The 15,000-nt window shown below is 30.8% G+C and overlaps 2 protein-coding genes across 8 annotated transcripts; one reads left to right on the top strand and one right to left on the bottom strand.

Annotated features, from left to right (window-relative positions):
• The first annotated feature begins 7,496 nt into the window (after positions 1-7,496).
• LOC122514215 lies at positions 7,497-14,970 on the top strand. 6 transcript variants are annotated; one of them, XM_043630899.1, is made up of 6 exons: positions 7,497-7,833; positions 8,800-8,889; positions 9,991-10,058; positions 13,157-13,254; positions 14,290-14,508; positions 14,574-14,970. In XM_043630899.1, exons 3-6 carry the CDS (start codon positions 10,023-10,025, stop codon positions 14,842-14,844), a joined length of 624 nt encoding a protein of 207 aa, XP_043486834.1. In that variant the 5' UTR covers positions 7,497-7,833; positions 8,800-8,889; positions 9,991-10,022; the 3' UTR covers positions 14,845-14,970. The 6 variants fall into 6 exon arrangements, with proteins under 6 accessions (XP_043486834.1, XP_043486832.1, XP_043486831.1 ...); XM_043630897.1 differs by having other exon boundaries at positions 8,797-8,889; XM_043630896.1 differs by having other exon boundaries at positions 8,774-8,889.
• LOC122514209 (radial spoke head 10 homolog B-like) lies at positions 9,801-13,163 on the bottom strand. Of its 2 annotated transcripts, XM_043630881.1 has the most exons (8): positions 12,171-13,163; positions 11,900-12,075; positions 11,578-11,778; positions 11,401-11,504; positions 10,943-11,029; positions 10,779-10,839; positions 10,225-10,691; positions 9,801-10,096 (listed from the first exon to the last, which is right to left on the bottom strand). In XM_043630881.1, exons 1-8 carry the CDS (start codon positions 12,219-12,221, stop codon positions 9,858-9,860), a joined length of 1,386 nt encoding a protein of 461 aa, XP_043486816.1. In that variant the 5' UTR covers positions 12,222-13,163; the 3' UTR covers positions 9,801-9,857. The 2 variants fall into 2 exon arrangements, with proteins under 2 accessions (XP_043486816.1, XP_043486817.1); XM_043630882.1 differs by lacking the exon at positions 9,801-10,096 and having other exon boundaries at positions 10,189-10,691.
• Positions 14,971-15,000: the final 30 nt, after the last annotated feature.

Below are 15,000 nucleotides of genomic sequence, written 5' to 3'. Positions count from 1 at the left end.
AAGGTTTAGGAAGGTTTACGAAGGTGTAGGAAGGTCTGTAGAGGTTGTTTGCGAAGGTTTAGGAAGGTTTACGAAGGTTTAGGAAGGTTTACGAAGGTTTAGGAAGGTCTGTAGAAGTTGTTTGCGAAGGTTTAGGAAGGTTTACGAAGGTTTAGGAAGGTCTGTAGAGGTTGTTTGCGAAGGTTTAGGAAGGTTTGCGAAGGTTTAGGAAAGTTTGCGAAGGTTTAGGAAGGTTTACGAAGGTTTAGAAGGGTTTACGAAGGTTTAGGAAGGTCTGTAGAGGTTGTTCGCGAAGGTTTAGGAAGGTTTACGAAGGTTTAGGAAGATCTAATATTTCCCGCAAATGACGCTTATTTGGCTCAAATTTGGACATATTCAACTAAAAAAAATTATATTTTACCAATATGAAATCAATAATATTAATAGGTTATGTTGTTCTTAAACGTCCAAACTAATTTTTAAGCAGGATATCATCTGCGAAAGTTAACGGAAACTCCGCGCCGCGCTATCTACATTAAAACGGCGGAAACTTATTTGTACACCTAATAATAAATAAATTATGTATGTTTTTCTGTTCTGTGTGATAAGGATTATAGTGTATATTGTCTTTATTCTTTTCGTTATTTTTTAAATATTAACAAGATACGTCTACCTTAAATAGTAAAATAGAATAAATTTTTTATTTATTTAATAAATAAATTATCATATCAAGCTTGACTAGAGTGGTCATGAAGAAAGGCGAGTTACGTACGTGTGCGTGAAATACATTTCTATATGGTAATTGGGAATTTCTGATCGGTCATCTTTTTCTTTTGCAATAATTATAAGCCAATCAGGGCTCTTTGCTGATCATTCCTCTTTCTTTTCGCGGCGTCGGTGCTGGAGATCGGACGGATGCTACGTCGTCCCGTTAATCTCAGGTAATTAAAAAATATTTTCTAACGTAAATAATCTTCCTATATACTAATAGATTCTTCTAGCAAATGACTTCCAAATGATATAATCGAAAGATTACGATAATGTCGAGGATAAAGAATATTTGTGTAGAAAAAAATTCCATGTACATTGGTATGCATTTTTCTACGCAATATATATATCTTGTTTTACGGCATCATTCTATGGATATCGACTTATAATGTTCAATTTTGATTGTTTGGATTAATAAAGTATATATTTCGACAATTTTTATGTTCCTATATCCTATTTTTAACTATTCGATATTTTTCTATAAAATGGAAAAAATGCAAAATCTCAAGTAGCCATTGGTCAACGGATTTCGCTACTTTTTTTGAAAGTTTACTACCGCGCATACTACCGCGCGCAGCAGATGCGCAGCAGAGGCAACGCAGTGGCAACGGCAGGGGGCGCAGGGGAAAGGTAGAGGAAACGCCATTTTCTGTCAGCTGTATATGTTCCAGCGTACTGCGTCATCTCGTTTAATTCAGGTAATTGAAAAATATTTTACACCTTTCTATTACATATCAAACGATAGTTACACATAAGATTTTCATACGTGAATGTTTTCAAAACGAAATATTAAAAAGTTCGTAAGAAATTTGTGAGAATATAACATCGATATATCTCGATATCCGCCAAATCTCACCAATGTTACTTAACAATATTTCTTTAATTTCCAGCTTTTTTCATGGTATCGATACTTACTACCATCTCTAATGATGCTCTAATTAATTATTTTCATAATTATGTATTCAAAGATCGTATTTCGTATTAAATTCGATTCCTGTAACATACACACACATACAAGCATATTCATAAGTATAGGTAGCTCGTACACATACACTCATATATTTGATTTTCTTTATGTTATACTAATGTAATCTTTTTTTTTCCTTTTTTAGGTACCGAGCATTAGGAAAGTCCAGCAGGAATACATATACTCAGTCTAACAATTGTGTTTACTCTTTTTTATCTTCATATTCATCGAGGTAAGCGTTATTCTTTTTTTTAAACCATACAGAAATGTATACAAAGAGTGAGAACGAAAGTGAGAGAGAGAGAGAGAAATAAGAAAACAAAATATTCTATCTACGGGCAATAACGAATGTGTACGTATATTCCAGGAATTTCTCGAAGTGAGAACAGAAGAAACGAAGACAGCCGAAAACAAAACGAAGACAGCCGAACGTTCGACATGAAGGACGCGATTACGTGTTCATTCCAGATCATTCCTTCAACGAGCTAACAATAAGATCTAACGACGTGACGTATTAAACTATTATATATATAACGTTATCGATTTTTATTAACAATTTTTACTGATATTAAATACTTTATATGTAATTTTATACAAGTAGTGAGATAAAGGCAATTAATATTGCTTGAATTTATATTGATTCTTTGATAAAATATCTTTAAAAGTGTGCAATGCCTTCAGGAATGATTCACAGGATATATTGTTCTATAATCTTTTTAGTATGTTTCAGCTTTTCAGAGTTTTATTTAATTTTATTTTATTCATCGTCATCCTAAGGGTAGGATACCCATCCTGCAGTCATCAATGAAGACTAAAAGTAAGTATATTTTCCTATTAAACGTTTCTATGATAACTTTAATGGTTTTTTATTATAACGATGATATTAATTGTTCTTTTTCTTTTTCTGTTTCAGAACATCATTGCAATCGAGCGCGTAGGCAATGAGGTACTCGTGTGTTGCATCGTAAAAATAAAATACAAAAGAATCGGAAAGTAAAGTCAGTGTTGATCGTCGCATGTTAAAGTTTCGTTTGCTCGGTTAAGAAACTCCGTAAGTTTCTTTTATTCGGTTTAAACGTGTGCTCATCGTCATCCTAAGGGTAGGATACCCATCGTGCATTCATCAATGAAGAATAAACGTAAGTCAATTTTTATTTTAAACACTTTCTCAATAATTATAATAATTTTTTTACTTACAACAATGATATTTATAATTTTGTTTTTATTTCTGTTTCAGATCATCATAGGAATATATCAGTGTTGGAAGTGTTTGTGAATCGTGTTTGTGAAGTGTTGCAAGTGTTCGTGCATTGCTATCGTGCGCGAAGCAATATACGGGAGTGTTGTATCGTTAAATATAATAAAAATCACGGATTAGAAGCACGTTCGTTCGTTTTCTTTTTAATTCCGTCGCGTTCGCGAACTATTTTTGAAATTTATATATTAAATTAACTGCGACCAATGCAGTAATTGCATTAGAGTTTGTTCGAGTAAAGTTGTATTTTTATCTTTAAACAGTCGCACAGACTGTTCGCGTATTAGAATCAGTGCATCAATGAAGATTTTTCTACTTGCATTGACTGTGTGCAAAGCAGTCTTTGAATTAGTTGTGTAGAATCAGTGATCGGGCGTAAAACAAATTAAAATCAAACGCGAATTAGAATCAGTGTTGTTCGCCGTATAATAAAATTTCGGTTTCGCGATAAGAAACTCATCTATAGTTTCTTATTTTCGTTTATACCGCGTTTTTAGATTCACGCGAGGTGCATCGCCATGGTGCAATTGAATTTCATCCCATTGAAATGCATTGTAAGTATCTATTTTTATTTACATTTTATTCGATTTTATTTTATATGATTTTGGATTATATTGCAAATAACTTATCGTTTTGTTCTATTTTATTTTACAGATATGACGACGGACTTTCTACCTTATCAAAGATGTGGAATGAATTCTTCGATGGATCTTCGATGGATCTTCGATGGATCTTCGTGGATCTTCGATGGATCTCGATGGATCATCGATGGATCTTCGATGGATCTTCGATGGATCTTCGATGGATCTTCGATGGATCTTCGATGGATCTTCAATCAGCAGACTACAATACTTGCTGTAACGTAGGAGTGTTTTGGAGCCATCGTAGAACTTCTTATGTCGTGAGTTAAAATTTAAAGTCCCTCCGGTGCTCAATCATGTCGAGGATGAAAGGTCCTAATCGGCACGAGTTACTGGTTGTAATTATTCCAATAAATTAGTGACGAGCACATGAGTAATTCCTTTCTAGGAGTTACTCATGAAAATTGTATATTATATTGTATTGTATTGTATGTTTTATTAGTTCAGGATAGGTTTTCTTGTCTCATCGATTAAAATCATTTAATTAACAGTGCAATTAATTAATGCACTTTCTTTTTTATTACTTGTTTTGTTCGTGTAGTAGTGGCGAAATCGAGCATTAATTTACTCGTTTCGTCAGAAAAGCATGTAATAAATGTCTTACATGCATTGCTCGTACTTAGTTTATCTAATCGCGATTAATTTTGATATATCGATACTTCGATATTATAAATAAATGAGCAAGAAGACAAACTCATTCGCGACGGATAGATTCTAGCAGTTAAGTGGTGGCTCAAAGCCCAGTTCTTTTATTAGAACAGCCAACTTAATGAAAGGAGTCGTCCGAGGTTTTTAAATATATTAAAATATATTAAAAGATATTAAAAGATATTAAAAGTTAATACTTATCAAATAAATTGTAGAGTCTTTAGCCGCTTAGATAAATTTCTATAAAAATGTATTTATGTCTTATGTATATATGTGTATTTAATCATATTTTTTAGATCAGGATTTTCAGCTTCTAATGTACTAATCTCCCGTTTCTCCCCCCTATACTTTCTGCGTTCTCATCTATGCCTGTGCCCAGGTGCTACTCGTATAGGTGAGAAACAATTAGTATAGGTTTATTTTTAAGTTTTTCCCCTATTGGCGGCTGTCATTGTGCTAGTGATTGCACGGTGTACGTTGCACCTGTGTGTGCGTTTAGGTGTGTGCATTGTACATCGTTTCGCGACACGTAATACCGCGCTTATTATTTTTTAAAGTTATTGAATAAAAATAACTTGTAGAGTCACGTGTACGATACGAACTTTTTTTTTTTTTTAACAATCGTTTTGCATAGTAGAGTTACCGCATTTATTTGTGGAAACTTTGATATACTCGTATATTACTAGTATGCATATATACTAGTGTATACTTGTATTTTTGCTGTAGTTTTTTATGCAATAATCACTAGCCTTGGCAGACGATTACAGCAATCAGTACGTATACCCTTTAGCATATAAGTTTAGAAAACGTGGTTGAACTAGGGTGTCGGAGGTGCCCCGGGGCATGCTCTCTAGTTTAGGCTTTTGCACCCTGGTGGTATGTGAGAGAATCGTGGAGTGAGTGGGTGGGTACGTATGTGTATTTGCTCTTTTTAAATACGGGTAATTGGCAGACAGGTAGTATACTTCTTTGAGCGAATGTGAAAACTTTAATTTTAAGTAGGTAGGATCCAGGAAAGGCACGAGGTTTGCTTCCACTCCGGAGTGGAAATTTCGCCTCCTGGTTTATACAGAATTGTTGCAAAATTTTATCATCTCATTCTATTATGCTTGTTTTGTAAATTTATTTTGTGACTCTTCTGTAATCTTGAGTATGTATCATAATTTATAGAGGTATTTGCAACCACTTGGAAGATTCATTTCTTTTTCGATTCTATCTCGAACGAGATAGAGTCGAATCAAATTGGCAAAGCCTTTGATGAATTTGATACTTAGTTTTAAGTATTATGAGATTAGCACTTCGCACAATAGCGATTTTCTCTTGTAATGAAAAATATTCGATATAGTTCAATATAACAAATGAATGAAATGAAAATATTGCAAGAAAATGCATTACATTTGTTGCATTATTAAATTTCAATTGAATTTTGTTATTTGATATTAAAAGTGCGACGTGTTATTAGGTCATCGAGGGAAATTATCTGCTTGGACGTTTGATTAATTGTGCTCGTGTTATATTATGCAATGAACTCTAAGTTCATCCATGGTTATACGAGCTTGAATATAATTAACATTAAATATAAATTAATTTTTTCATAATTCCATATTAGAATCATAACGAAATAAAAGTTAATTTGCAAAAAAATATATGAGATATCTTATCTTTCTTGCACGTTGAAAATGTCCAATGCAGTTTTCAGGGATGAAGAAAGAAGAGGCTAAGGCCGAAGAGGCCCCCACTTAATTGTGGCTGAAGAGGGCAACTACATAGACTTTTGAGTTATTTTCAAGGGTTCAAACGGCAAGTTCGAACTTTTCGAGAATAGCTTTCTAGTCATATTTTATATTTTATTATATTACATTCTTGCTCGTCATTAATTTGTAGTTGTAATTGGAGATGATGGACCATTCCATCTCCTTGGCACATCAAATCTGTGTGCCATATCGTCCAAAAGATGCATATGTGTTTAGTTAGAGTCAGAAATATTACAATTTTTGTATTATTAAATTTTGAAGCTTAAATAACGTTCGGTAAATATTACAGTAATTTCTCTTTTCTTGTTTTGTCTTTCAAATTTTTCACTTTGATCGTATATTATTAAATTTGCAATTTTTTTCTATTTTCTTATAATGCAGTTTAAAAGAATTTCGTAATAATTAATAGATATTATTTTTTTTAGTAACTTAGTATTCTTATTTTTCTTATTTCTTTATATTTTTATTTACTTTATATAAATGTAAAATCACGCGTTTAAATTTAATTTTATTGCAACGGTAATTAGAGATTTGATAAAAAGTAAATAAAGGATTCAATTGAAAAGTGCATCTGCGAATTGGACCACTTATATGTCAGGCTATTGTATCACTTGATTGTATCTGTTGCGTATCCCACGCAACGAGTGAGTAGGGCGAAGCACCTAGGCGCGTACGGCCCTGCCAAAGCGTTAGACGCGTGCGACAAAGCAATATCGTTGTTTTTAGTGGTAACCGCGGTAGCGCTAAGATGCCTGCAAGGGCTCTTTCTTTATTCTAGCTCGCGTTCTCCCACTACATTTATCACGCCAATCATATGTATCGACAGCCGCGTTATGCTCGGACTTTTCGGTGATTGGTGCAGCATTGCATCGCCTTTTGGTATAAAAGCCAGCGCGTTTTTGCGCCGGTTGTCACTCTGGATTCATCGCTCGAGATTCATCTAGCTGAGACTTGCGAGAACTACTTCAAGGAGAATTCTTTGTATTGCGTAATACCATATCATCTAAGTTCGGCCAGCGACAAGGGACAAAGGTCCTGCACGTGGCCAGAATTATCCGGATTTGTGGATTCTTCTTCATCGTTTTCAACCAGGGTTTTTATGCCGAAAGGCTTTTCCCTGACGAGCCAATAAAGCGTACTTTTTAGTACTGATTGGGCTCAAATAAAGTTGTTATTGTGTTCTTTATTTTCCTATCCTCCTTCCCATTAATAAGGAATCTCGATATCACTCGTAAGGGCATTTTTCGATTCACTACTATCCACTGGAGTACCGATTAAGGCATCGGTCGCATCAACAGTATCATTAATATAATTTTCTTTTTGTTACAGGTAATCGTCGTTGGATTTATCATCAAACCTTTTGGATTCTTTTTTATTTGATTGTCTTAAATTGCTTCATTTTAAAATATATATATATTTAAATGCATTTCTGAAGGCACACACATGTTTATATATTAAAAATTAAATATAATTATATAAAATTCTATATTACAATATAACTATACTATATATATTATCAAAGTATATGTCATATATTATCATATACTATCAAAAGAATATTGCATTCTTTTATAGCATTGTACCGTCATCGCATTAAGTATCTACTATGGTCAGGTTAGTAACTAAGATGAATGTAGTTACGCGAAAAGTGGACTTGTGAGCTTCTATGTACTTCTGTCTAGCATTAAAAAGTTGTTAAAAATATGTTATACACATGCGCAACCACAAATTCAAGGCACAAGCGCACTATATAAAGAAATATTATACAAAAAGAATATAGCAATGATGAAAGTAAATGATCAAAGTGGAAAATTTTAGAAGGTAAAAGCAACAATCTTGTATAAGTAAGAAAGGAATATTATATTACTTTACATATTATACAGATAACACACACACATATTATATACAGAATTTAGAAATAAAATAATAAAAATTATAATTTTTTAAATATTACTGTTGAAAATTACCGCTATGTCAAATTAAAAATGACCACATCAGTTAATTTTATAGGTTATATATAGTGTATTCTATTTAGTATACATATTGTAAGTTATGCAGTATAAAAGTGCCTAGGATCCTTTATTAGTTTTAATTTATTTCTTTTACTCATTATTGTTATCTGCAATTCAGGATAAAAATAATTAAATTAGTTAGCTTACTGTGCGACTCTGTTATATTCTAATTCAACAATGACAACATTTTGATTTGTATTTGACAATACGGATGAATTCAGTCATTCTCCTCTTCATCCAGTTATTATATCAGACAATAGTGAGGTAGATATCTATAATTTATTTTTTTGAATTCCTTTAACTAGTAAAATATATATTTTTTATTTTGTTTTTTAATTCAACTCATCATTCTCTTCTCTTTGAAAATTTGTTATGATTCATATATAAATTTTTTTCCTAAATAATTTACATATAAATACAAAGCTCTACAATCTCAATTCCAATCGAAGACCGTTACTCAGCAAAGAAGAAGGCTTCATTACAGCATGGGATCAATAGATAAAAATTTCAATTTCCTGAGGCTAATGATACAAACATTTGTATTGACTAATTTTTCCTTCGATGTGATTCTAAGTGAAATGTTATGCGAATCTGATGCAGCTTCAATGATAAGAAATAATTTGAGACAGAACCTGTTTATTTCTAAATTCTGTATAATATGTGTGTGTGTGTTGTCTGTATAATATGTGAAGTAATATAATATTCCTTTCTTACTTATACAAGACTGTTGCTTTTTTTTTCTCTCATAGCAATAATAAACCTATTCTTTTAGTAGAAATGTAAAATGATTTTACTGGAATAGAGTGTGCATTACTTTCAACTACGATAAGTAGAAAGAGACAATACAGTCATCGTGAAATATTTGGTAAGACACTTTAAAACTGTACTTACACTGCTAAGAAACCAGACATTTAAATATATAAAGAAATCAAAAGTTTGAATTAATTACAAAGTTAAACATAATATGTGGAACATACATTTTAATAAGCAATTCTTAACATGTACAAAATGTGTTAACAAGCATTTCACTTGGTAATTGAAAACATTATTATACATTGACTGACAATAAATAGTGCAAAAGAATCTACCCTTTTTATGTCGAAACATTTTCATTCTTCCTAGATTCTACTATACACTTTGCAGCTTGCAATATGATTTCATAAAATTCAAGAAATGTTAATAAATAATTCATGTTAAGAATTGTTTGATGATCATTATCCTTGATTAAAGGACAGACTCTTGTCATAATCTGTATTATTTTAGTTGGTCCTAGTTCTTGGAAAATGAATAATTCTCTTGTATTATTACTCTGCCATTTTTCAATTCTCTGCATTTTATAATTAGTTTGCATAGGAGGTTTATCACCTCTTGAAAGAAAATGAATTCTTTCGCCAATTATAACACAATTTAATCCATTGAAAATGTATTCTGGCATAATTAAAGTAGTTTGGGCTATTGAAGATATATTAGCACCTATTTTACGATTTCTAATAGTTGCTATTAACAGATCTGTTGCAGTTGGTGGATATCCTATTTTTTTGTAAAGTTTATATATAGAATTAATTGGTAGAAAAATATTATATTCACGTGGAATCACACCTATCAAGAAATATATAAATCATTTAAAAATATTAGGTTATCCCCAAAAAGTTTTTCTTTTTCTTACATTAGTAATTTTGCATATCTAATATTTTTTATTTTATGTTTATTTGTTGTTATTGAGTAACATAGAAGAATAGAAAAAGAAGGTAATAATGTAGAATGAATTGTATATTATTCAGTAAAATAACCTTAGCATAAAATTTTCTTACTTGTAATTAAATACATATAAACTTAATGAAACATACCAATAAAATTTCCAACATTGGGATACACATCATGTGTGAGAAACTCATTTAGACATTTAGCTAACACTCCGTGTTCCCACTGTTTTTTTATTTTTATTTTTATTTGATTATTTTTCCAGTAATAAATACGCCATGAAACTTCAAGCAAAGCATGCAGAAATTGCCAGATTTCAATTTGTTCGAATGGGTAATATGGCTTTTTTATAAAACTTGATTCATTTTCAGCTAAAGACCGTAATATATTATTTTATAAATGTGTATATGTGTGTGTGTGTGTGTGTGGGTGGGTGGGTATAAATCAATATATACTCCATCAGTTAATAAAATGCAAATAATCATGAAAATTTACTGACCTAAATAATTATCAATTTCAATTAGACTGAAACCTTTGATATTTATGTTACAATCACGCCATAATTGCCAAAGTGTCAGTTTAATCATAACAAAATGACACTTACAATTAGATTCTTCCTTGTTAAATAATTTTGCATAAATATCATAGACATGTCGTATTTGTAACATGTGCATTGTTAAATAATCATATATTTGATGTTTTTCATATTGCCATTTTATATCGATACTGTTTATGGGAATATTTGGATCATTCCTTATTTGAAATGAAAATTGAAGCAAACAAGAGCATAACTGTTTTTTTTTGCAAACATAGCATTTTCCTAAGGAACGAGAACAAACTGAAAAGTTTGTCATTGATGATAGTTTAATTAAACGATTTATATGGTACGATAAGGATGGAAATTGTTCTGGCTTTAAAATTGTAGCTGTGCGAGGTTTCAGGATATTTGATATCTTATTTGCATGTCTATAAATAATAAATAAACAATCAATTCTCAACTATTTGACCTTTTCACCTATTGATTGTTAAAAACATAAATTTTATTATTCTTACGAAGAAGTTAGAATATCTTTGGAATATAAAGGTTGGTCCTCCATTAATTCTCCATTATTTCCTATAAATCATTACTATGATACATTTTAAAATTTCTGAGGCTATTTACTTAAAATAAAGTCTTTTATAATTAAAGACTTAAAAAGATTAAGAGTAAAGTTTACCAATTATCATTCCATAACCATGTTTCTTATTATATTTCCAATGGCCAAAATACTTTACACCACCCATTGAGTTCAACTTCAATAAACCTATTCGAAATGATTAAAAAAAAAAAACATTTTACAGTCAAAATAAGTACGCTGACATAGCCTTAAATTATTACTTATTATTCAGTTACGTACATACATGTGATATATTTATGATAATGAGATTGTCAGTAAAAATCTGATATTATACTTATTTACAATGTCAGAAAACTTTATCTCGCTGGTATATTTTACTTGTACATATAATTGAAAATATCTATTATATCTATCATATCTATCATATCTATCATATTAAATAAAATTCTATAAGTGCACCACAATGAAGAATTATTTTTTCAAATGAATGGCCAATGTATTAATTTCATGTAATTTGTATTAATATCTTCAAAGGTAATCATTAATAATTTACTGACCTTTTCCATGTTTTGTACTGCGATACCAATTGCCAAAATAAAAAATACTTTGTGGCCAACTGAAATTCTTGTTGCAAAAGCCATGCCATATATATTCACCATAACTATTAATTATTGAAATTATATCAATCACGTTAATTTTTAGTAATGAAAAAGAGAAAAGGAATAATTAATGACCCATGTATATCTCCGCATTTCCATTCTCCGTGATAAACATCGCCATTGGGCCATGCCATAATTCCACTTCCATGTCGAAAATCATTTTTCCAATGGCCTTTATATCGAGCTCCACTTGAATAAATATAAAAACCTATACCATTTCTCTTACCCATTGACCACTCACCGTCATATGAGTCACCTTCAGCGTAACAACAGTAACTATATATATATATATATATATATAAAAAGAAAAAAAAATGAATAGCATTAATAATTAAAAAACTTATCCCAAAACCAATTAAAACGATACTTGGAGAATGTAGATAAAATAATTTCAAACCCTTTTCCATGCCTGTATCCCATGTGCCATTGACCTATATACAAACGATAATGATCTTTGTCCACCAGTGTACCTTTACCATGGCGATAACCTTTCATAAATTCTCCTTCGTACCAACAATTGCTCTGCCATTCTAAAAGTCCTCTACCTTGTATTTGATTTTCCTTAAACTGACCCTATTAACAACTTAGTTAATTAATATTTATAAATTACGTAGTGTAATTTTTGCAAAGAAAATAGATCTTATGATGAAAACGTTTTGAAATTGAACCTTATATTGTATACCATGATGCCATTTATATAATCCTTCACCGTTCATCATTTTTCTACTTGTACAACCACAATAGCTATTATTATTGAGAAAATAGAAATGAATGTGTTCGTCTTTTAAACTTGGTTTTAAATTTAATTTATTTGTTCTATCTCTTATAAGATCATTGTTTTCATCAAATTTCGTCTCTCTAATATCTTCTAATGACTTATTTTCATTTTCATCCTCATTATTAAGAATTCCGCATATTTTATTATTACATATTTGTGGGGTAATAAATTTCTTAAATAACAAATATACGTCCAATCTACATCAATGTAAAGTAATAATTTCAAATAAACTAGGCAAATGAAAAAGAAAAAGAGACAATTACTTGGTTACAAAATTTTCCAATAAATCATTGTATAAAGAATAAATAAATTTATCTTTAGCACCATATTTGTGATATTTTCCTGCTAGAATATACTGAAAAAATAACTCTTTCTCGAAAATTCTTTCTTTTTGTTGTTCTATATTCTCTTCCTGTGCATTTTTTCTGTCTTCTAAAACTTCTGGTTTGACCATTATTTTTTTACTATTCGCCTATTTGTTCGTCTCTTGATTCAATTAATTTATCAATTCTCATTTTCCATTTGAATACAATTGTACAATTTGAATTTATAAAATAAGTTCTGAAAACGTATAGAATCGAGTTACTTGGAAGAAAAAAAAGACATATCGCCTGGGTCCAACAATGTTTTTTTCGTAGCATATTTTAAAAGGAATAGTATGATCTACATGTTTAATGATACGTTTTATAGTTTAAAAATATCACTTTTATTTATCTTATTGATAGTAATAATAACAGCAGTAATTCGATATATAAATTTATCAAAATGAAAAAGAGAGAGAGAGAGAGAGGACAAATAAATGTGAGTTAAATTGAAGGTTAATCGAAAATCAATAATACAAATTAAATATAAATTTATGTATAATGTGCATTTCAGTCGATTTATCTACCCTGCGATGACGAATCTGAAGATTTTCAACCCATTCAATTTAATGTACCCGCGTCATATAATAAAAAAGTCAAAATTCATGATTGGTAAGTAAATATTGGCATCGTTATACGCGTAGTGACGACAAACACACTCCACCTCCTTCACTATTATACCTTATTATATTAAAACACCTTAGAGTGTGTATATGTACACATACATATGTGTATCACGAAACTGTTAGAACGTTTAAAGAATAAAAATATGCATGTTAGAGACTTAATTTTTGAAAATAATGTTGCAACTACTATAATACACAACTATTGAGATATCATGTATACACAATTTGAAGTGAATCAAATAATATTTGCAGAAATTATTAAACATTCCTTGCAAAGATGTACCGGAAAAGGGTCACGAAAGGGTCACGAATGGGTCATAGCAAAGCATAAGCTTCCTAAGCAATGTCTCTTTATCAATTGAATTTACAGTGTTTGCAGTTTTACTACAAAAACATTTAGCACGAGAGCCCGTGAGTGCCAGACCTTCGGATTTTCATAAAAGCTGAAAATTTTTCTATGTGTGTCCCTAATACAGGTAAAAATGATCCCCACCCATGAAGCTGAGGCAGCGGTGGCTTTGGCAGGTAACAGGTAACAAAGGTGTATAAAATTCCATCTCAAATTTATCATAAAATAAAACTGAATTAAATATTAATTTATTTATTTTTTTTATTTTTTTTTTATTTTATTTTTTTTTTTCCTCTCTTTAATTATCTCTCTATAATCTCGCAACGCGAGTTTTGATATTATTATGAATCAAATATAAAAAAATTCAGTTTTATTTTATGATAAATTTGAGATGGAATTTTATACACCTTTGTTACCTGTTACCTGCCAAAGCCACCGCTGCCTCAGCTTCATGGGTGGGGATCATTTTTACCTGTATTAGGGACACACATAGAAAAATTTTCAGCTTTTATGAAAATCCGAAGGTCTGGCACTCACGGGTTCTTGGACTAATTGTTTAATTGATTGAGATTTCTAGATTTTCGAACACTTTTGTGACCCCATACTATTGTACATATATACCGTATTCGAAGCAATTTAAATTAAAATATTATATCTTGTACTTTTGTATAGGCAAATGAATACGTTGGCAGAACCAAAAGATAATAAGGATATTTTTCCACCAAAAGGAAATCTTCAAAATTCAACTTACAGACGATTAGGCTCACTAAACGAACCTATAGGTGTATCTGAAACTCGTGCTATGCTATCTCAAATAAATTTCAAAGATTTATACAAATCGATGCAGCCGCATAGAAGTTATCTTAAGATGCTATCTCTTGCAAGGATCAAGTAAGTAAAATTTGTATACACTTAAATGTATGAAAAATTTAAAAACTTGTAACTTTGAAAAAAAGGGAAGAATATGAGAAAGATCTTAAGTTAGAGGATATAATCTATAATCCTGAAGATATGCGCTGCATAGATTATCGAACCACAACAGAAATTGAATATCGAGCACCATATCCAATTAAATCTAGACCATTGCCTCAAACACCTCCTCCAAAACCATGGCTACTTAATCGGCGAACTATCAGTCATACTCTCGAAGATCTAGAGAAGCACAATGGTGTCATTACATTCCTAGATGACAATATGGAACTTCGTAATTGTATAGCTGGTCCATAAACAAGCAACGAAAGAAAATGAGAGATATTATTTAGAGCTCGGATACCATTCGTGTTGAATTGTCAAAAATCATGATATTAGAAAATATCAAGATGTTGCATGTCATGAATAAATAAATAAATAAAAGTTCAGAGTATTATGGTATATAAAATGAAA

This window comes from Polistes fuscatus, unplaced genomic scaffold (genome assembly GCF_010416935.1).
Source record: "Polistes fuscatus isolate 324 unplaced genomic scaffold, CU_Pfus_HIC Scaffold14, whole genome shotgun sequence".
NCBI classification, from domain to species: Eukaryota; Metazoa; Arthropoda; class Insecta; order Hymenoptera; family Vespidae; genus Polistes; species Polistes fuscatus.
This window is presented reverse-complemented; position numbering and strand designations above follow the sequence as displayed.

Bases quoted from the DNA above. Each gene is read 5' to 3' on its own strand.
- LOC122514215 (XM_043630899.1), top strand. From the start codon at position 10,023: ATGCAGAAATTGCCAGATTTCAATTTGTTCGAATGG. The intron at 13,255-14,289 runs GTAAGTAAATAT...ACTTTTGTATAG, and splicing joins AAAGTCAAAATTCATGATTG to GCAAATGAATACGTTGGCAG. The intron at 14,509-14,573 runs GTAAGTAAAATT...TTTGAAAAAAAG, and splicing joins CTATCTCTTGCAAGGATCAA to GGAAGAATATGAGAAAGATC.
- LOC122514209 (XM_043630881.1), bottom strand. From the start codon at position 12,221: ATGATGAACGGTGAAGGATTATATAAATGGCATCATGGTATACAATAT. The intron at 11,779-11,899 runs GTTTGAAATTAT...ATATATATATAG, and splicing joins GGATACAGGCATGGAAAAGG to TTACTGTTGTTACGCTGAAG. The intron at 10,692-10,778 runs GTAAGAATAATA...TATTATTTATAG, and splicing joins AAAGATATTCTAACTTCTTC to ACATGCAAATAAGATATCAA.